This window comes from Aspergillus pseudoviridinutans (assembly GCF_018340605.1).
Source record: "Aspergillus pseudoviridinutans IFM 55266 DNA, scaffold_9, whole genome shotgun sequence".
NCBI classification, from domain to species: domain Eukaryota; kingdom Fungi; phylum Ascomycota; class Eurotiomycetes; order Eurotiales; family Aspergillaceae; genus Aspergillus; species Aspergillus pseudoviridinutans.
This window is the reverse complement of record NW_025091289.1, coordinates 1,248,789-1,270,066: the sequence shown is the minus strand read 5'-3', so window position 1 is coordinate 1,270,066 and position 21,278 is coordinate 1,248,789. Positions and strand designations below refer to the sequence as shown.

Genomic DNA, 21,278 nt, shown 5'->3' with positions numbered 1-21,278 from the left:
CTTTCTCAGTATTGGGATGAACTATCGTATTCATAAGATACCAGTGGTGTATGGGAAGCAATTAATTAACGATGCATATACGGCTAGATTCTGTACTATGATACATGCAGGCCCAAATACCTTGTATAATCCAACCAAAACCAAATAAAGAGATTCATAACTCGTAACACGTTAAACTCATTCATGATTCTCTGTTTTGATATCCCTGCAGCTGATGGTTCTCTATCCAGCAAAGCAAGTCAGCAAGTCGGTAAGTCAGCAACCTAACGCCTAGAGACTAGAAATGTTCCTTCCAGAACTTGAACCTGACGTTACTGGTGGACGCCGTCTTGGCCGCTTCACGGATCTGCCGGGCTGCCGCATTCGGGCCGCAAAAGTACACTCCGATCTCCGTCGTCATGGCCGGATGAAAGCCAGGCATGTACGACTGGTCATGCAGCCCGTCACGCATCGCCGTGAAGAGCCGGTTAAAGTCGGGCCGGCCAAAGTTCGTGCGACTGCGGAGCTCGGTGAGCGGGTCGACCTCCTGGCCGACGGAGTTGAGGTAGATGTTGGCGGCGGTGTCCTCGTCGAGCCGCTGCGTGAGGTAGGTGTGGATGCGCAGGAACTCGGCGCTGCCCTGGCTGGCGGCGGCGCTGGCCGACTGGGACTCGAGCGAGGACAGGAGGGCTTGGAACCATTCGAAGGAGGAGGTGTCCTTGCAGACCCAGATGAACTCGACCCGGCGGAGACGGCGGGGTGGGTTCGGGCCTGAGCGGAGGTGCCAGATGTTCTTGAGGATGGAGGCCCAGGGGGTGACGCCGATGCCGGTGCCGATGAGGACGGCGATTTCGTTCTCGAAGACGTCCTCGGCGGGGGCACCGTAGGGCCCATCGATGAGGAGCTTGGGCATTTTCTGCCCGTTCTGAAGGGCGACTTCGTACATTCCCAGCGGGTCTAAGCCTTCCATATCTCTGGCCTGTGCGGGGCCGCATCCGAGAGCGTCACCGAGCGCTCGCGTGAAGTCGCCTACTTGGCGGACGTGGATACTGACATACGGATCGAAGGGACAGGATGTGATGGTGAAGGGGTGCCACTGAGTGTTGGAAACCTCGGGAACTTGGATGAAGAGCCACTGCCCGGCTTTGTATTTCATGCTGTCCTTGCGAAACTGGATTTCCATCGCATCTAACGAGTTGTGAGATAACGGCAAGCACAGTAACAGGTGTGAAGGCGTCGCTTACCATATGGATGACGGATCACCTTTGTGATGACAGTGGCGCGTCTGGACCGAATCTCGCGATAGAGCCTCTCCATGAGGTAGAGACTGCCCCCTATCAGTTCCCACCTCCAACCTTCGTAACCAAGGCAATGGTTCCAAAATCTCGTCCCCGCAAATGGGGAGATTGGTTCTGGAGTGTCTCGCACGAAGCAACCAGTTGCATGCGTGTAGAGGGCCAGCAGGAAAGGAACGAACAGGTGGTGCGTGTACCAGAAAGTCTCGAAGGACTGCTGTCGAATGCGATGGTGGGAAGTGGTATAGATAAGCATCATGCATAGAAGCATGACATGGCCGGTGATTCCAGCTGCTTGGGTATAATGAAGCTGGATAGCAGTTACGGGGCGGATTTTGTCCTTCTCGATGTTGTAGAAACTTCGGTGGATTAGCAATCTGCAGATAGCATTCAACCGCGTCCGACTTACTTGACATAATGGGAAGCAACGTGTATGACAGTGAAAATGAGCAGCGCATACGCTACCTGACGATGAAACCATATAGCTTCGTCAAGGGGCAGCCATCGAATTCGGGGTCTGGCGAGAGTAATGAGATTCCGGCACATAGGCAGCACGATAAGAGTCCCATCAACGGTCAAGACAAGACCTGCAGCTCTGGAGAACCACACAGACCACTTCAATACATTGAGGGCGTGCAATCTCTGGTTTGATGCTTGTATGTACCTGAACGCATATCAGTCAGTGTCATCCGGTCCCTCGAGCTATATCCAGACGTACCATCCTGCGGCGAAGATGCCAATATGTACACCCCAGAACAGACAGTAAAACACAATCTTAGATCCTGTAAATTGTGAAGACAGTGGATGCCGCATGTTGCTGGGGCTGAGTCTGGAGGATGTAATATCCGGATAGAGAATTGGGGATCATCGACCGGCGATGATCGATTACCCCTGGAGGGATCCCGGTTGGATTAATGGCAATGTTGTAACAGTCGACTACTTCTAAATTCCTTCAAATAAGGACTGAAATTATGAATCCAAAGATCGGCAACTGGTTCGAGAGTTCGTGATGGATGTCGAACGCAGTCGCTTCAGGGGTGACAAAGTCATGTACCGATATTTCTTGTCAATGTCAGATCTACCAGAGCTGAGAGCCTCCATATAGGATCATTCACAGTTATTATGGCCAAGAGAAGATCGCAATGCGGCGCGTAAGTGTTGCGATGCCGGACAGGTTAACGGCCAACGCTACGGGGCGAGTGACAGTCAAGGAGAGAAGCTGAGGCGAACAGGATCATGATCAAGAAAGTCTAACGGTATCAAAAGAAAGAATAAAGAACAGCATCTAGTATGAGTCGGATAGACAGACCAAACTAGTTAGACAGGATGGGATGACGTTGAGGAGGGCTTTTTTTTGCAGGAAGTTCGCTTAGGTCGCTTGCTTGGTTTCCCAGCGTTGTGGTTTGGCTGCAGGGAGGAAGAAAGAGGGGGAAGGGGTCAAAGAAGCCACCAGCAGAGGCAGGGAATAAAAATAATACTCTTCACTTTGCTAATGATCTTTCTAAATATGCTATATTTAATCATTTACTGGACAGGGCTGTATTTTGAGTTCTAGCACAAGTCAATAGTTATCCAGGCAAACGTCCATGCTCATACACTTGGCGTTTATTTCCTTCTTTAAATGATGCCTCTCTTCCAATCCTTCTGTGGCTGGCCAGTATCATCACAGATCCCATCCATCTATTCCGTATAGGTACTCATTTACACATTGCGTCCCGCCGATCCATTGCCAATTACCCATCATACGATAAATAAGTAAAGTGACTGACTGGACAGAGAAAGTCTCCGCCTTTGTCACTGTTCGGACATGATCTCTTCCAGGTCAATAGCCCGCCGAGATCATCTGAGTGTGATAGATGTCATGCCTATCAGGAGTCCTCGTTCGGACTTGCCAGTTATTTCGGGGAATCGCCAAGGCGGTCTTTTCTCCTCGTCCTCTCGCGGTCTTTTTTACTGCTTCTCCCAAGTTCCACTGGCGTTCTCCAATCCTGGGGACTCCATCAGCGAACCATGTGGTACCGGGATCTATCATGAACCATCCTAGCTAGTACTATGGTCAAATCTGACATTGGTTTATTTTTAACTCTTGTGCGCCCGGATAAAGGCGCCTGGATAGTCTCTATCTAGGCACTCTGTACTACTGACTCTAGGTACATAGGTACTGAGAGCCATCGCCAGTCCATCAGTACTGGGAACAGCCGAACTGACCAATCACAGACGTTCTGCAGGCGCTCATCTCCGTCACATTTTTTCTAGCCAATCAGAAGACGAACTCTTGCATCTCAATCAGAACGCCTCCCCCAGATAAGTTTGTTGATACTCTGTATTAAATTGATGCCAAATATAGTCATTGGGTCCTGTTCATGTCAGGTATCTAGATATGTCTATTCATAGCTATTTACCACCAATCCAAAGTTGACAATATCTCCGATTTTGCGCCGCTCTCGGGGGGCCTGAAGAATCGTTCCTGAAAAGGAATGCAAAACGAGGGGTCGAATTATCATAAGATATGCACGTGGGCTCAAAGGCATAAACCCCGTAACTTAGATATCTACCTTGTTCCACCTAAAAACGAAGAACAATGAGCGGAAAAGACGGTGAGACGAACTCTATTCTTTGAGATGCGCCGAAGTATAAGCATGAATGGTTCATCTCGACTGTCTCATATACAATAGGTTTATTGGAATATCAGTTTCTTAAAATCCCCGTCATCGCACTTAAAGTCAGAACTATGCTGTACTTACTGTAATAGTGTCGCTGTCAACTCATCGGAAGAGGAATTTCATGGGAGTAAAAGGACATTTTGGTGTCGGTCCAGTCTTTTAGATGCCGTTTCTGTACAGTACATTACTATTTCCCTCTTCCAGTAACTGAAGTCCGATATTCGCAAGATCATAGACTGCTCAACTCTGTCTTTGAGGATTGTTATCACACAGCAGCATCGGCCGCTAAAGCGGGTTCCCGCTAATCTCCTGCAGTCTGTCACGCTCTGTGTCTCCTCCCATTCGTCCTCTTACTCGCTCATCCTGCACTTCTCATAGCGCCCAACAAGGGACTGCCAGCCTACCAGCTTCAGCATCTGCAGGATTTGCCAGCTCGAATTCATTTAGTTTATTCGCTAGTGTCCATGCTCTCGCCCAATCGTTCATGCTTTCTCACTCTCTGCATGAAGAATCCATGAGGGGCTTTGACGGCCTCGAGCGGCCTTTCGCTTCAATTGGTTATCAGCTTCACGGCGATTGATCAGACACCGCGCGTGTCACAGTTGCTCTGACAATCCCAGAACGAGGAATCCTCAGCAGTGCTAAGTACTTATTTTTATGATTCTGCACTACTGCGTGGAGATATCCTCGCTAGTGATCATGTGGTCTCCCACGCTCTGCTGATTTGGCACTGTGAGCTCTCTATGTAACTAATCGCTTCCCCTCCCATTCAACTGCCATCACGCTATCTTCATCTTTCTTTGCAAGTCTTTGTCGTCTGATTTTGACGCATTGATCGTCTCGGTTGATGTGATATCCGTGATACAAAACTTAATTTACAGTCCGACTCGACTCATCGGAAGATAAGAGTAATCATACCATTGTTCAACTGCCATGTCACTGTCACCGATCATTCCATGTGCGAGACCAACTGGCAGAGCGGACGTCTGATTTTGGTCCACGACAACGCTGAGTGATACTGACCCTCGATCCCTGCATGGAAGTCTTTCGCTGGACGAAAGCCTGCTTGTCAAATATACAGCGTCTAAGCCCTCAATAATCTCGATATCGTCGTATTTCTCGTCGCAATGGGAAGGCTGATCAAAAACCACTGGGCCCGCTTGATCATCCTCACCGCTGCAGCTTGTATGTGATTCCTTAATCTTCAACCATAGCAGGACGAGCTAACACATTGTCCACCTAGATCAAATAGGCAGCGCTGTGGAGGGCTTCATTTGGCCCAAGGTATTCTGGGACTTCAGTACAAAAAATCTTAACGGCGCTGTAAAACCTACCCCGATACTCCAAATCCTCAACCTCTTAATGGGCCTGCTCGGCATCGCATGGGAATGGCCGTTGAACCTTCTCGCTGGGACCCTACCACACCGCAGCATAGAAGTGCGACTCATCATGTACCCTCTGAGCGCTCTCCTCGCTGCCCTTCTCTACCAGGGGACGGATCCTGCCATCTACTATCTGATCGGAATCGCGGTCTACTTCTGGGCGTACACCGAAGGCGAGGTGAGTCTCTTGTTTCGACTTCCTCGAACACATTATCTGACGAATGACAGGTTGTATGTCCGGAGCCATGGACTTTGCCGAAACGACACTTCCTCAAAGTATAACGGTCCGAAATCCTCATTACGGAAGAACTACATATCACGAAGTGAATATACGACGTAACGAATCATGAACAGGACGAAAAGGCGTTGGAACCTCAAGGAATTAATACTCAGTCGCCAGGGGACCAGGGGCGATCATGGGACTGTAACATATGCCGCCGCTATATTGGGCTGGTCTAGAGGCCGAAGCTGCAAGATGCTAGTGGGCCTCTTGCTCTTGTATATATAACATTTACCTAGACATAACCAGAGTCGCTGATCAAGAAATATATCTCTCGCCCCAGCTTAATGCCAAACCTCGGTAATAGTCACATGACCGCCAGCAACCGTACCTGAGTGGCAAGACCTTTATAATTGGATCCCAGTACAGGATCTCCCAGGGTAAATATCACAACAGAAATAATCTAATGCAGACTTCACAAACTCACTCGAGTCAATAGTATCAGGATTGAAGGGTTCATGAGCTCCTTGCTGGCCGTCTCCTGACAATTTTTGAGAAAAATTCACTCCATCAACCACTAATACGCTCCAGCAAGATCTTCCTCAACAGCAGACATGTCGCCACCTGCTCCTGTTGCTGAGGAAATTTCTCATGAATATCGAGATGAAGCCGGCATCGACGACGAACACGATGTCCCCGTGAACAAAAAGACCACTTTCAACGGCAAACTGAACCAATACTTTCATACATCCAAGAACCTGGCATCGACAACGGAGTCGCTGTCAAAGGTTGCCTCAGCGCCGAATCTCCTAACAGCGACGATCAAACGCAAGCCCGAGTCTCATTCAGAACCACCCAGTGAACCATCCAGCAATGCCTCGACACTTCAACCGCCTATCAAACGACCACGAATCCTCCGTTCGAGCCGATCCTCGCCCGTAAGCACCGGCCTTACACCGCGCATCACCCGTTCCCGCTCCGCTTCTTCCACCACCTCGCTACCTCCATCAAGACCCGACTCCCCTCTCACACCGTCCACAACTCCCGAGGAGACCTCTCGCTCTCGGTCCCGTCGCCGACAACCCTCCACACCAGCTACATCCTCCATCTGCCTCCTCCGCGACACCATCCCGCCGAATCTCACCCTACTTCTGGTCGGCGTAAACCCTGGCATCATGACCGGCACCACGGGCTTCGTCTACGCACACCCTTCCAACCTCTACTGGAAACTCTTGCACTGGTCCGGCATCACCCCCATCCGCCACCCGCCTTCAGACACCTATCGCCTCCCGGAACTCTACAACATCGGGAACACGAATATCGTCGAGCGTCCGACGCGAGACGCAAGCATGCTCACTAAGGCCGAGATGGACGCGGGTGTCCCCGTGCTTGAGGCCAAGGTTGCGAAACAGCGGCCCGAGGCGGTCTGTTTCGTGGGCAAGAGTATCTGGGAGGCTGTGTGGCGGGTGCGCAAGGGGAGGGCGATCCGCAAGGAGGAGTTCCGGTATGGCTGGCAGGATGAGGCAGAGAATATGGGGCGATGTGATGGCCCTGATGGCTGGGAGGGTGCGCGGGTGTTTGTCGCTACGACGACGAGCGGCCTGGCTGCTGGGATGAGTATCGCGGAGAAACAGGCTGTGTGGAATGAATTGGGAAGTTGGGTTGTCCAGCGCCGTAAGGCGCTTGCGGGCAAGCTGCCTAGCCAATGATTGCATATAGACTCTTCTACTACTACAATGAGGGATATAGACACACAATAATGATCTACGACGATTAAATCAACCCAGTTGACCCAAAGTCTAAAGTCATGTATTGATATCAGGACAGCAAGCTCAGCCCGCTATCCGATTCATTGAAATATGGTAATAGCCTGGCATAAGATACATCACTCCTATCGGGTGAAGAAAACCCATAAATCATCATCGCTCATAGAATGTAGTGCAGCATAGCGGCCAAGCCAAACCGCTTAACCCCACAATTCAACCCATGAAGAACAACCACAACAACGACCCCAATCTACCGGAAAGCAGGGCCATTGGCCGGGTTCGTATCGGCCTGGTGCTCGTTTTGCTGGTCCATGAATCAGCTTCCGCCCTTTGACTGGAGACCCGGGAAAAAAAGGAAGGAAACTTACAGTATAGGACTGGAAAGCCCCCTTCTCCAAGATCTTCACAATGCATTCGTCGATATTGTGAGTCCCGAACTCATTGTCCAGGCTGGCGTTGCTGGCGCCATCAAGCACACCCTGGGATCCGTGTCTGCAGTTCGCCGGCTGTTAGCATACGGATTATAGGTGGAATCAAATCAAAACCAATTAGGCATAGGCATACTTGTGAGTAACGAAGATCTTGAACCCGTTTACCACGTCGGATAGGGGAATTGAGCGGTCGTTCTTCCAGTTCTTGAGGGCGGTGGTGTCGTCGACGAAGACGATGAAGTCGTCCGAGGTACCCTTGTAGAAGACTTTGGAGCTGGGTTCGTTGGCACGCATTTTGTTTGGTTTCTTGTGATGTTTAAAGTATGAAGTCGAGGTATGAAGAATTGTATGAAGAATTGATTATGAAGGAGATGGCTTTCTGAAGGAAAAGTCACTCTTCTGGGAAGTTCGAGAGGTTGTAAGGTTGATCGCGTGAGGTGATGGTTGATGACGTCACTAAGGTGCTATGCGGGGAGGAAGCTCACAGTATGAGAACGAAGCGTCTAGGCTAAGAGGGGAAAAGAATATGATGCTTGTCAGAGAGGAATTGGAATGTTGTTTCAGCTGAAGTCAATTATTGATTACGGCTGCTGGAGACCGAGTCCTCTTTATATAAGGTCATCTGTTGAGGAACCTGCGCAGCCATCAACCGCTCCGACGTCATCGGTCCCTCCCAGTTACAACTTCTTCCTCCATTCAACTGTTGACGGATCCGCTATTGCCCAGCGCAACCCAGCCGATTGACTGCTACAGGGAAGCCTGGTGGGGAGACCTTTCATCATGTAATTCACTCAGTTGTCACTGTTATTCAACTTTGAGCTTAGGCTAGTCCGTAGTCTCCTATGCTATTTCATTACGCCTCGCCAAGGGTGCAGCAATACCAGCCATGCCTATCCCCAGTCCTCTACCCACACTAGCCCGGCAACCCCACTGCCTATCGAAACAAAGAGAACGAAAAGTGATCATAATAATAATAGTATACTATTTCTGTATCCCTGACAGCGATCCATGGCGTGTCTGTCGTACTTTTAATTTGCATTGCATCATTGTGCTCCACCATCCATGCTCAAAGCTAAATGCAAACCTCTCTTTGAGCTTCTCCGAGATACAGAGTTGAAGATGTCTCGTACTGACACCTTGGGAAAAGGTTGGTCTGGTTGCCCCTTATACTGCAAAGGCAGATCAGCATGAGAAGCAGACTTCTGTCTGGCCTGAAACCTGACAGTTAGAGCTCGTCGAACCGTCCCCATGCGACTAATAGGGGAGGCAGCCTTCTTCTTGTCCTCAATAACAGGCAATTCGTCAGTTCTACCCTTCTCAGTCCGGCCGATTTGCTCATTTTTGCTGGTTTTTGCAGGAGCAAGTACTATGGCAGGACGCCTAGCGGTTGGAAGGCCTCCGGAGCTAGAACGTCTGTACACCCCTTCCCGGATAGCTACCATGAGCTTACTAGGCTTGAGCAAGTCCTTGCCTTTGGACGGAGGCATTCCAGGATAAGGCAGTGAGCTCTTTGTATATATGTTGAAGATGAATCGTTCCAGATCAACTCTATCTTGTCTTCTTGTTGTCAGGACCAGCGCTGAGGCCCAAGGGGGGATCTTTGGGCGTTCGATTTCTCCATCAGCCTCAGGCGATGCCTCTCCAGGCTTGTGCGTTTTTCTGATCACAATATGTTGCAGATTCGCCTTACTGGCAGAAGTGGCCAATGAGTGGATGGAAGATTTTCGGGACAAGAGAGGTGTTAAACCGGTTGAGCATTCGAGTGGGTGTAGACCTAGCACCTCAAAGGAGTATAGATTTGATTCTGATTGTCCTGCTGTCGAAACTTCGGTCAATGCCGCCGCCGCCTTAAGCATCTCGGTTTTCCATTGCTTCTCTTCAATCGCCGATGACGCGCTCAACACCAGCTCGTACTGATTATTTCGATGTTCAAATATTAGCTTCCATGAGAACAAGCATTCGTAGCAACTTAGCCCTGTATCCAGATTAAGCGTGAGCCGTGGACAGGGAAAGAGGTTAAAAGGGGTCGGGATGTATGCCGCTTACCTCTCCCGTTTCTCAAGGTGTCGATCTTTAGATCACGGACGTACAAGCACGCCACAGCTCGGAGTCTTGAACAGCCGTCTCTTGAAGCAGCCAGAACAAGATAGCTCTCAAACAGAGCGCAGACGACGTATTCACCCACAATATCTGCCGGCAACTGGTAGGTCGCATGAAGAACGCCACATAGTTTGATGGGTCCCAATTGTAGGTAGATATCGTGAACAATGTCCTGCATGCCAGATCCCTGCTTGTCAGTAATCTCTACGATTATGAAAGGTGACTAAGTGGCTCACCGGCTCTGGCAATTCCAGCTTTTCTCTCAGCAAGAGGGTTTTTGCAATGAGTTCCCTTTGCTTGAGAGTTTCATTGGCTTGATTGACTCGCTCGATTGTTGGGCGAAGGCCATCCAGTACTTCCTTGATTTTGTCATGCGACAACGGGTCGTCTTGGATCGGCGTGCACTTTAGTAGTTCCCTCAAGAACAGCTCATACTTACAAAGCCGCTGAACTGGCTAAGGCTAGTTAGCACAGAGATGGCGGATCTGGAAGCTGGGGTTGGAAAAACCTTGACGACGAGATCACCCAAAGACATTGATCTATTATCTGTCAAGAGCTTGTTCTCTAAGGACGTCACAGACTTAGAAAGAGATTCTATGCCTCCTTCGAAGGTTTCCCAATTCGGTATTGACCCACGCAGAAGGCTCACGTCTTGCAAGAGGAGTTCAAAATTGCTACAGAAGTCTTCATAGAGCTTGAAGGACTTTGACTGCACCAAAAAGAGTTAGCACAATAAATCGTCAGCCTGGATGCAGACACATACCAATTCAGCAATCTCGTGCGCGATGTCATAGGCTTCCGAACCTTGCGCAGCCAATGAGTTGAGGTGGGCTATTATCGATGTCTTCAGGCTCCGCTTCCTCAAGGATCTGCTTTGAAGGTTATTAAGGTGTTTCAAGTCAATCGCCCTCAAGCCTTTAGCAACGCCCTGAGGGAACAGCTTATCGACCTCGGATGCAGCCGAAACGGACTTGGGGCTCACGGCACGAGCCCTTGCCAAGAAGGTCTGGTGTAATTCTCGAATCTGTTGGACGTTGCGATATATCCGGGGTCTGACGGAACAAATGAGAAGTACCTGGTCGATTGACGGCAAAAGGTCAGTTTCAAGGTCAATTGCACGAGATACCGCTTTAGTGCATACATCAGCAAGGGCCTTCAACCCGAACACGTAGTCAGTTTCAGTAGTGATGATCTCCCGAAGTATTTGACGCCTCTCAAGAGAGTGAAGCAGCGCGGCATGGGATATCGAAGGGCTGACAGTAGGCCTCAAACTCTCGATTGAACCACGACCGCCTGAATGTATGCTCGGGTTGAAGGTGCTCTGTGTTGCAGCCCTTGATCTCCCTACGCTTTGGTCAGTGAAGCTCGCTGTTTTGACAATCCCCAGATGTGACGAATGGGCTGATAATTGTTCCCATTGCTGATCTTGAAGGCCACAGTGAGGTGACCAGTCGTCGTTGGAGCACTTGGTCAACAGGATCTCGGGCCAACCGTCAACGTGTTTCTGGGCCGGAGATGGAAGACTCCTCTTCAGCCAGAACTCTTCAAACCATCTCCTAAATGATCCTGAATCATTTGCTCGTCCTCCTGAGTCGTGAACTGAATCAGTCGCATCCGCTACTTTCACTTCTGCGTTCGGAGGTTCCACGAGAAGAAGCGGTGTTTCGGATAGGGTATCCTCCTTGGACTCTTCCATATTTGCGTGAGCATGCGAGACTAATCCAGAAGAACTACCGTATGAACTGTCTGAATGACAAGTTCAAGAAGTCTTTTTTTTCGAAGATCATAGTGCAGGCGTGCAGAAACCAGTAGGCCCGGCAGGAGTCATCAGCTTTATGGAAGCTGCGACCGGCGCAGAGGAAGCAATGCAATGACAAACAAAACATAACTCTAGACGCCCGTTGTAGGATCTGCAGGACTGAAGATTGACCTTCTGTAATGCTATACTGTCCATCCACCTCCTGTTTGCCTTGCGGTTCTGCATCGTTTCTGCCCATCATCTCCATAGCAGGAAAACACTGCGACGACATTCATAGCGTCCTTCGTGGTTGATTAAAAACACATGAAAGGAATACGAACACAGTAGTATTTGGAGAATCCATTTTATTCTTTGACAGATTGAATCTACCTATACCCTCCAGCGTAGACAATTAGACAGTGGAAACTGGAAGCTTGATGTGCCAAGAACAGCACAGGAGCCTTTCCGACCCCGCGGGTTATCGACTTATCTTTAAGGTGGACCCGCCACTGTCATCCATCCGTTAGCTCTCTTCGACTACAACCAACAACTTACCAAACAACACTACGATGGTCTAACTATACCTCGTCATCAAGGGATGGGAATACCCATGAACGATAATATTCACGCTCCCACTGTACCCTCTGGACCGACGTCCGGAGGGGTTCCCCGCGACCTGTCCAAGCTGTCCATGGTGGACCTGATGCAAGAGAAGGAACGTATCGAAGCAGAACTGTCGGCCCTTAGCGCCGTGCTGACGTCTGTGAGTCGCCCGATTTACCCAGATGTCTCTGGATGTTGGGACTGATAATGTGTTTTTCCAGCATGGCGTGAATATGAACACGTCCCTGACGACCTTTGATGGTTTTCCACGAGACGATATCGACGTCGCGCAGAGTAAGGTCTATCGGATTTCCATATGCGGTACGGAAACTAAATCTGAAGCATAGTCCGCACGACACGAGCACGAATAATTCACCTGCGAACCGACCACAAAGAAGTAATGAAACATCTCGAAAAGGGTCTTCATGAGCATTTCGCCAGTCTTCAACGTGCGCAAGCCTCTGGCAGTACGAACGGGACTGCAGTTCGACGAGGCGACTTGGGTGCGAACAGTTTATCAGATGCTGAAATGATTGGGACGCCGTTTGCCAAGGTGAACAGCGTCGTGCCCGGTAGTCCTGCAGATCAGGCTGGGTTGAAGGCCGGGGACACCATACGAAGCTTCGGAGATGTGAACTGGATCAATCACGAACGTCTATCTAGGGTAGCACAAACAGTGCAACAGAACGAAGGAGTAAGTGGCCGCATCCTCTTTTCAAGCTACACCTGGCTGACTTTACGCAGCGCATGATCGTCGTCAAGATCATAAGAAAGGACGGACCTGGGTCCAATAACACTACTGAGCTGAGTTTAGAACTCATACCACGCCGTGACTGGGGAGGCCGTGGCTTGTTAGGTTGTCATCTAGTTCCACTGTGACAGGAGAACCGCAGGCCGGATTGACACTGGCTCAATGGCACAGCAGGAGGAAATGCATTCGTCATGACGTCTGCTCGTGCTTTTGCTCCCTCTGCTTCTACTCTGATGAGAAATGCGGCATGGCTTTTATGATCGAGTCGATGGTAGGATCAAGCATAAATTGGCGTTACTGTTTGTTTAGGCTGCAAGCGGAGATCCGAAGTCCCAGAAAGAATGTATTAATAATTGATGCATGGAAATCCAAGGTACCTTCGTGCCTAATCTGTAAAAGATGTAAAACGGACAAATCAAGAGAGATAAGTGGGAAAATCGTACTTTGCAAAGAGTGTTTTTCGTAGACTTACTGGCTGAACGTGCCCTCAGGCGTCCTTGGACCGCTATCTCGCGGGGCACTGTCATCCTCAGGCAACAACACGTGACTTCAACCTGTTGTGACCGACTCGGGGCAAAAATTCCATCACCAGAATAGTCTTTCGCTCTGCTTCTCCCTGGCTTCAACCGTTCTGTTGAACACACTTCTCTCCATCAACTGTCGCATATTTTTTGACGACTTTCCATCGTATAAATACAGCGTGATTTTTTTCGCGACTTGACTTTTTTCCATTTTCAACGTCACAGAATCATCGCCATGGCTGCTCCGACTACACCAACCTTCAAGCTCGTCCTTGTTGGTGACGGTGGTACTGGTAAGGCAAGTAAAATCATCCTCATATTGCTTTTTACTCTTATGACATGCGGCATCTTGCTCTGCCTTCATTTTACGAAGGGTCGACGCTCATTGACCTACTTGCGTGGACTTGATTTCCTCATCGCCCCCGCCGCCAACGAGAGGGAAAAAATTCACCCAGTGTCGAGATTTTTTGCGAGATCGCTAACATTCATATCCTGTAGACCACCTTCGTCAAGCGCCACCTTACTGGTGAATTCGAAAAGAAGTACATCGCAACTCTCGGTGTCGAAGTGCACCCTCTGACTTTCACCACCGTATGCCCCGCCAACAACCCCGCTCTATCGTTCCACTTAGCTTCCTCGAGCCGACTAACCTTTCGCGATAGAACCTGGGAATGATTCAGTTCGATGTATGGGACACAGCCGGTCAGGAGAAGTTCGGCGGTCTGAGAGATGGATACTACATCAACGGCCAGTGCGGTATCATCATGTTCGATGTCACCTCCCGTATCACGTACAAGAACGTCCCCAACTGGCACCGTAAGTTATTGTCAACTTAAAACGGAGAGTGATGGCCATACTGATCATCACAAAACAGGTGATCTCGTCCGTGTCTGCGAGAACATCCCCATCGTTCTCTGCGGTAACAAGGTCGATGTTAAGGAGCGCAAGGTGAAGGCCAAGACCATCACTTTCCACCGCAAGAAGAACCTCCAGTACTACGATATCTCGGCCAAGTCCAACTACAACTTTGAGAAGCCCTTCCTGTGGCTCGCCCGCAAGCTGGTCGGCAACGCCGCCCTGGTGAGTTTTCCGCGCCTATATAGACTTGTGCTTGCACTTCCAACTAACACGCCGACTCAGGAATTCGTTGCTGCCCCTGCTCTTGCTCCTCCTGAGGTCGCTGTCAACCCCGAGCTCATGGCTGCGTACGAGAAGGAGATGGAGAGTGCCGCTGCCATGCCTCTGCCCGACGAGGAGGATGCGGATCTGTAAGCGTATCGCTCAGATCGGATCGGGGGCGAATTGCGGTCATTCATGCATGCCTGCGGTTTCCTCCCGGTCATTCGGATTCGTTACGCCATGCCTCGATTTACGATACAACGATAGCGGTCGGTGGAAATAGCCTGAAGGGAAAGGTCGGCACTGTCATGCATTGGAATCTTACACAACTAGTAGTTTAGACGCTTATCACAATTTTGCTCCCTTTTTTTCTTTTCTTTTTCGCGAACGATAATTCTATTTACGACAACAAAAAGCAAATCTGTTGACAAGATTGGGCCATCTACGGATGGTCGAAAAAAGTTTCCATACCGTCTCTTTGCTTCAAGGGAGTTGTCTACTCCTCTTATTCCAATACATAGCCTTACAGCGTAAGCCACTGCAGGGCAAATAAACATACTACCTAGGTAGAGTGATCTATGACATCCATAAGGTAGCAAACATACGCCTCATATGGTATCTTGTCGATCCCCTCGAGTTCCAAGGAATAACCTCTAATTAATCAATTTATTGTGGGTGACGTCATAGGCTTTCTTTTATTGGATTAGGTCAAGAGAACAGCACTATCTTAGTACGTGTCTCAACCCGTTGTATACAACATCTAGGAACTTGAACACTATACAGATTGGCGTATTCATTATGGATGTACGTGAGCAACGAATTTGTGACGTAGCATGAGATCTATGATTAAGGGTCAAGACTGCATTCTATCTGCTCTGCTCTGAGTATGCCGATGTCGTAATGATAAACACGAACTTGTCCGAAATGTAGATAGGAAAGATGTCAAATACAAAATAAGCAGGGGAAAGGTAGCGATCTAGGGTATCGTATCTGAAGTAAAGCCGAAATGGACACAGAATGCCGCCAACGCCATACCGCCGCATATTGAAAGATGAGGAGCCGTTACCGAACGCCCTGTAGAAAGCTCAGTTAGTCTCTAGTAAAAAGGGTTGGGGAATGGGCTCGCATACGAATAAATAGGCCAGTTCCTGAGTTCCCAGGCGAGAGACCTTCTTCAACGCCTTCTCGTCCAGAGCACCTTCAATGAGCTCGCGCTTTTTCTCCTGAAGTTCAAGGATACGGTCCTCGACTGTCTTTTGTACAAGGATTCGATGGATCTGAACCTGGCGCATCTGTCCAATGCGATGAGCGCGGTCGATGGCCTGTTCCTCGATGTAGGGGTTCCAGAAGGGGTCGAAGATGATGACCTGAGACGCAGCGACGAGGTTCAGGCCCGAGTTACCGGCTTTCAGGGAAACCAGCATGATCTTGCAGTCTGGGTTGTCGGTGAATTCCAGGACGGCGGCATTTCGATCACCAGGTCTCATGCTGCCGTCATAGCGGCGATAGCCCCAACCTCGACGCACGATTGGGACCTCGAGGAGATCCAACAGCGATGTGAACTGGCTAAAGATGATGGTTTTCTCGCTATCCTCTCGGTCCTGAATCTCCTGAAGGATTTCAAGAGTCTTCTCAATCTTTGCACTGGTGACCCAGGTTTTCTCCAATCGGCGAAGGTACTTTTGTTTAGATTTGATATTCTTCGATGCCTCCTTCTTGAGTTCCGCAAGGCTCTTCTTGGTCTTCCTGGCTTTCTTTCCCTTCTTTGTCTTGGATTTTCTGACTAATGCTGGGTCATCCTCGTCATCAACGATGAATCGAGACAAGCTGTCATCATCGTCAGCGTCGTCGTCGTCGTCGTCGTCATCGCTATCGTCATGATCCTCATCATCTTCTTCGTCGCGAAGAGGCTTAAGGGGCGCCACTTCATCGGGATCATCCGCATTCGGAGAATGAATCTTCTTGAACGTCAGATGGTCGGTGACCTTCTTCGGATCGACACGGCCGCGACAGTTCGGACACTTGATCTCCGCTGCACCATCTTCACCACGCTGCACGGCAAGTGAGGGATCGGTCATCCTAGAGAAACATTCGGCACAAGCACTATGACCGCATGGGAAAAAGATAATGGGATTGTCAACTGCGTCGATACAAATGGGGCACTCAAGGTTTTCGTTCTCTTTGAGACGGACCACAACCTCGTCTCCGAAAGCTTTCGCATTGGCAGCAAGATCCAGCTCGTCAGTAGCAGCATTGACCTCGACACTAAAATCAGTCATCAAGTGAGGGTGGCAGCAAGCCTGACGAAGCCGAAGAAGCAGAACGAGGATGTTGGAGTAGTTTCTTCCAACGGTGTTAGCCCTGAGATACTTGTTGAACTGAACCTGAGTTTTGCTCTCAAGCGCATCGTAGATCGCCTGTTCATCCTCGCTGAACACAGCATGCACCTTCTCCGAAACCCTGGGTGGGAGCCGTAGGATTGGCTGGCCGTCGATCTTCGATGTTTTGGTCCGTCTAAGCAGAACCGCCTTCAGCAGAACCTGCAGTTGTTTCATAGCTTTATCGCGAGGCTCGCCAGGTGGACCCTTAAGTGGTCGGGTAAATTCCTAAAATAATTGGTCAACGTTCAATTCTCAATTAGCCAAACACGGCGTGATCATCGATGCTTACTCTGTTGAAACGATCGATGCTGGAATAAGGTCTGATTCGAAGGAATTTCAACAATGACTGTAGTTCTTCGACAGTATTCATCATTGGAGTTCCGCTCATACACCAACGATAGGTGGAATTGAGACGGCAACATGCTTGGGCGGATCTCGTATTTCGATTCTTGATGCACTGAGCTTCGTCTATGATGACTCGGTACCACAGACTGCTCGGGCCGAGACATGGCAGGTTCTTCAACAAAGTGCTGGATAAAGCTTCTTCGTTCGCTCCAGCCGACTGTAGTTCGTCATACTTTTCCCTGCGCTTCAGTTCCGAGGACAAGGTTCCGAAGGTGGTGAGGACCACGTCGTAGGCTCTCAGGTCTCTATAGCTGACCCCTCGCTTGTCACCGTGTAGAACATAGACGGAAAGTTGATGCCTACCCGGCTTGAGAGCCTTCTGAATCTCTCGCTTCCACTGCTGCATTAAAGAGACAGGAGCAATAATCAATGTGGGTTTCCGCTCTGGATCCGTAGACGGGCGGGACACCATAAGAGCAATGGCTTGTATGGTTTTTCCCAAACCCATATCGTCGGCCAGGATACCGCCTTTCTTTTCGCTCTCTTCCATGGTCTTCATCCAGGCAAGCCCCAGTTTCTGATGTTCCAGCAAAGTGTATCTAAGCGCATCTGGGGTGCCTTCCCGCTTTTCCTTGGCAATTTCGGTGTCAGGTCTAATCGTTTCGAGCAATTGTTTGATTTCTTCCTGAACTTGCTTGGGATCCACACCAGGCTCATAGAAATCACTAGATCGAGAAAATATTATTAGCATGATGCAGTTGCAAACTCAAGGCGCAGGGCAGCATACCTGTAGCCCTTCAACGAGGCATAGTAATCATCAGCAGAAAGTCCAGTGGGCAAGCCGGAAGAGCTTGAGGGTGAAAAGTACGACGAAAATCCTTCAAAGACCGATCTTCCAGCTTGCTGTAACATCTGCCGGCTTGCTTGAAGCCTTGCCATAGTATTGTGCAAGACATTGGGGCCGTACACAGAACCTTGAGGGGCAATGTGTCCCGGTGGAATCGAAGGATGAACAACTGGGACGTAGCTTGCCACGCTCGGACGATTCGGAGAATGACCCGGACGCGTATTATAGCTCGGATACAGTCTGTGATGGCCTTGGGGTCTGGCCTGACCATTGTGAAAATCTCGGGGTGAGATCTCTGCTATATCGCTGTCATCACTATCGCGCAAGGTAATAAGTGGTAGATGCTGTACTTCTGAATGTCTAAGTTCAGGGGATGACGGAATGCTGTAGGATGAGCGCGAACGATCCACAAGTGGCGTATTGATGAAACGATGCTCGGGAATGGAGGATGGTCCCGCTTCGCCGCGATATACCAGGGGAGCTTCAGAAGGAAGCTGGATGGACGACCCTGAATGATTCGTAGAGGCGGCGCTGCGAGCTGAAGCTGGACGAGGAGGTTCATACAGCCCGTTCATGAGCATACGGGCATACTCTTCGTCACGACGCTCCTGCTCCTTTCGCTCTTCCAGCCATTGCTCTGCTTTTCTCTGCTCTTCCTGGAGTGCGCGCAGAGTATCGTCATTGTCTAAGCCCAAAAGTCGCTTCAGTTCCTCAGACTCATCGTCCAATTCAATCTGATGAGTGGGAGAAGACGCTGTGCTGGAGTTAGAAGAGCGTCTGTCGTCTGTCGCTCGTTTCTGTGGCCGTGAAAAGTTAAAGTCTACGCTAGAACTCTGACGCCGGCGCTTCCGACTGGACCCAGCCTCCAGAGGAAGACCTGCAGGTACCCTCGACGGGGACATCGCAGAGCTAGAGCTAGAGGAAGCACGCTTGTGCGTTGATCCTCCTCCAAGTGGCCGATCCAAGTCATCGTCGTCATAACCATATGAGCTCGACCCCTTGTTATTGTTAGCATTATCTGTTGATGCTCTTAATATACTCCCTGAGGAACGACCTACGCTTGTGGGGAGTCCGGCCTGAAATGGCCGTCTGGGAGGAGACATAGCAGAGCTCCCCCACTGAGGAGGACTCAAAGCACCGTTTGAACGAGGAAGAGCGGCGCCGTCTAGCTGTGCATAAGACAATGGCGAGCCAGGCGTACCCGAACGGGAAACCGGAGAACGTGTCTCAGGAGTGGCTTGGCCGCCCCGACGCAGCCGCGCAAGGCGCGTCTCCAAGTCTTTGATAATGTCGAGTAATTCTTGTCTCTCTTCGACAGCATTTGGCCTTTGCTCGTTTAAGCTTTGCAGAATGACTTGATGCAGTTGAAGATCGTCCTCGAGATCGTCAATGGACGCATCCGCCGCTATATTTGCCATGCTTGCGTGGAGGCTCCCAGCCTGTCAAGAACAGCCTGTCGCCTAGAGCGTAAGAGATCTGCTAGCCAAGTGGCGAAAAAAAGTTCAATCAACTGTCCACTAATCTTAGATAGACGTTAAATGAGTGACATTAAAAGAATCAAAGACGATGGTAAACAGTTGAAGAGACTCAAAGGAGTTGATGGTTTGACGATTCTGGTGTTCCTTCTTGGCGGAAAAAAGCAACGAGATAAAACAACACGAGAGACGTCGAGACAAAGAGCGAGGGAAGGCTGAGCAGTCCTGGAGAAGTCACAGACAGAGGGCCCGACTTGCTCTGTTGCTTTCTCTGATCAGCGCAACCAAAATTCAAAGAGTGTGTACCTAGTTGACTTTGGAATGGGAGAAGGGAGCTGGAAGGGAGATCTATCCAACACGGTGGCGACAGCGCGGATACTTCTCTGGTCAATTTTTTCTCTTGACGGATTTCTCCTTCTGTCACTCAGGTTATTGCTGACAGGTCGACACATTGAGGGGATTCTGGTCATAATGACTCCAAAACTTTCAATGTCTGACAAAATCCATGGTTCCATTAAGAAATATCAGTTTTTTGCTAGTTGTCTCTCATTCTGACGACGTCCTAAAATGGAACAAACTCATCAAGGACAAATATCCCTTAGAACACCCACAATAATGACGTTCAGTGATTCACTTCATATTATTTGAATAGAACAATCACCTTCTACATGCTTGGAACAGAACAATTCCTAGTATGTAGAGTCGGGCCACACAATATGCCTTCGCGAAACATGGTCTTATTTTTGATACTGAAAGCGGCTGAGAGTAATTTCCTGCGAGACAAATTGTTCAATCACGATGAGTACGATTCGCAGCCATGATTCCTATCTAAGCCATGACCCGCTACAAGAGAAGATTTTCTTTATGTTGATATCGAGCAGATATTGTACTTGGTTTTACATGCTAGAATTATCCTATCAAGGATTTCCCGTAAGGGGACCACTATTCGATAAATTATGCTAGCTGACAGCGCGTCATTATATGTATAAAATCTCAAGCACACGATCATTTTCCTTTATCCATTTAGCATCGAACACATCGGAGTCAGGGAGTTTCTTCGGTGCTATCACTGCCACGACTGGAAGAACAATTTAACCGTGTAACGGTGAAGCATCGGGGGAATGGACCGGTTCCTGTGGATTTCAGAACTGCTTGTGCTGGTCGTTGAGACTAGGTTAAGTAAGTTCTCGCATCGCTTTCTGTTCTGAGTATGGTTGAAGCCACTCAGATAGGCATAGAGTGGGGAGGAATTCATCAGTTATTGTGCCGTAGGCCGGTAACCCAGTCTATTTGTGGTCTGTACCTGGATTCAGAGACTGTGTCTTCATCTTAAATGCTTGCTAGATTGGTGATGGAATACAAGTCCCTTGGTCTGAAGATATATTTTTCTGTAGTTAATGCATATCTACACCCTTTATCCGTACTCCGTATACGAGACAGTCAATTCCAAGGGATTATCTGCATAATAAAGACAGAATGCCACAATGCATCATCCGAAATTGAAGGTTACCCCATTCCATGGAATCTCAGCGATCAATCACAGGGAGCCTCCAGCCTCGGCAAGTCGAAAGCTGACAGCCCCATGCTATGAAGATCCCCGACCGCCCCAGAGGAATTCACATGCCTGCCCCCGAACTCTCCGGGGAAGCTGGTCGTAATCCC

General features: G+C 49.5%; 8 protein-coding genes across 8 annotated transcripts; 4 read left to right on the top strand and 4 right to left on the bottom strand.

The window, feature by feature from the left end:
- Positions 1 to 277: 277 nt before the first annotated feature.
- Positions 278 to 2,087, bottom strand: Asppvi_011263 (putative NADPH oxidase (NoxA); the record flags this gene model as incomplete). Its single annotated transcript, XM_043307097.1, has 4 exons — positions 278 to 1,167; positions 1,224 to 1,633; positions 1,684 to 1,938; positions 1,993 to 2,087. 4 exons carry the CDS (start codon positions 2,085 to 2,087, stop codon positions 278 to 280), a joined length of 1,650 nt encoding a protein of 549 aa, XP_043163032.1.
- A 2,977-nt stretch (positions 2,088 to 5,064) lies between these two features.
- Asppvi_011262 (uncharacterized protein) lies at positions 5,065 to 5,601 on the top strand (the record flags this gene model as incomplete). The annotated part of the gene is made up of 3 exons (XM_043307096.1): positions 5,065 to 5,122; positions 5,181 to 5,497; positions 5,548 to 5,601. The coding sequence occupies 3 exons, from the start codon at positions 5,065 to 5,067 to the stop codon at positions 5,599 to 5,601; spliced, it is 429 nt and encodes a 142-aa protein (XP_043163031.1).
- Positions 5,602 to 6,153: 552 nt separating this feature from the next.
- Asppvi_011261 (mismatch-specific DNA-glycosylase) lies at positions 6,154 to 7,248 on the top strand (the record flags this gene model as incomplete). Its single annotated transcript, XM_043307095.1, has 1 exon — positions 6,154 to 7,248. One exon carries the CDS (start codon positions 6,154 to 6,156, stop codon positions 7,246 to 7,248), a length of 1,095 nt encoding a protein of 364 aa, XP_043163030.1.
- A 307-nt stretch (positions 7,249 to 7,555) lies between these two features.
- On the bottom strand, positions 7,556 to 8,030 carry Asppvi_011260 (SBDS family protein; the record flags this gene model as incomplete). Its single annotated transcript, XM_043307094.1, has 3 exons — positions 7,556 to 7,609; positions 7,674 to 7,797; positions 7,870 to 8,030. 3 exons carry the CDS (start codon positions 8,028 to 8,030, stop codon positions 7,556 to 7,558), a joined length of 339 nt encoding a protein of 112 aa, XP_043163029.1.
- A 749-nt stretch (positions 8,031 to 8,779) lies between these two features.
- Positions 8,780 to 11,532, bottom strand: Asppvi_011259 (putative Rho guanyl nucleotide exchange factor; the record flags this gene model as incomplete). Its single annotated transcript, XM_043307093.1, has 6 exons — positions 8,780 to 9,711; positions 9,783 to 10,023; positions 10,073 to 10,291; positions 10,345 to 10,545; positions 10,600 to 10,911; positions 10,978 to 11,532. The coding sequence occupies 6 exons, from the start codon at positions 11,530 to 11,532 to the stop codon at positions 8,780 to 8,782; spliced, it is 2,460 nt and encodes an 819-aa protein (XP_043163028.1).
- Positions 11,533 to 12,172: 640 nt separating this feature from the next.
- Asppvi_011258 (putative 26S proteasome non-ATPase regulatory subunit Nas2) lies at positions 12,173 to 13,056 on the top strand (the record flags this gene model as incomplete). The annotated part of the gene is made up of 4 exons (XM_043307092.1): positions 12,173 to 12,337; positions 12,399 to 12,471; positions 12,525 to 12,871; positions 12,922 to 13,056. The coding sequence occupies 4 exons, from the start codon at positions 12,173 to 12,175 to the stop codon at positions 13,054 to 13,056; spliced, it is 720 nt and encodes a 239-aa protein (XP_043163027.1).
- A 628-nt stretch (positions 13,057 to 13,684) lies between these two features.
- Positions 13,685 to 14,721, top strand: Asppvi_011257 (Ran family GTP-binding nuclear protein; the record flags this gene model as incomplete). Its single annotated transcript, XM_043307091.1, has 5 exons — positions 13,685 to 13,723; positions 13,948 to 14,040; positions 14,112 to 14,265; positions 14,324 to 14,529; positions 14,590 to 14,721. 5 exons carry the CDS (start codon positions 13,685 to 13,687, stop codon positions 14,719 to 14,721), a joined length of 624 nt encoding a protein of 207 aa, XP_043163026.1.
- A 909-nt stretch (positions 14,722 to 15,630) lies between these two features.
- On the bottom strand, positions 15,631 to 19,559 carry Asppvi_011256 (DEAD/DEAH box helicase; the record flags this gene model as incomplete). The annotated part of the gene is made up of 5 exons (XM_043307090.1): positions 15,631 to 15,642; positions 15,699 to 17,174; positions 17,239 to 18,019; positions 18,082 to 19,139; positions 19,200 to 19,559. 5 exons carry the CDS (start codon positions 19,557 to 19,559, stop codon positions 15,631 to 15,633), a joined length of 3,687 nt encoding a protein of 1,228 aa, XP_043163025.1.
- Between the last annotated feature and the right edge of the window lie 1,719 nt (positions 19,560 to 21,278).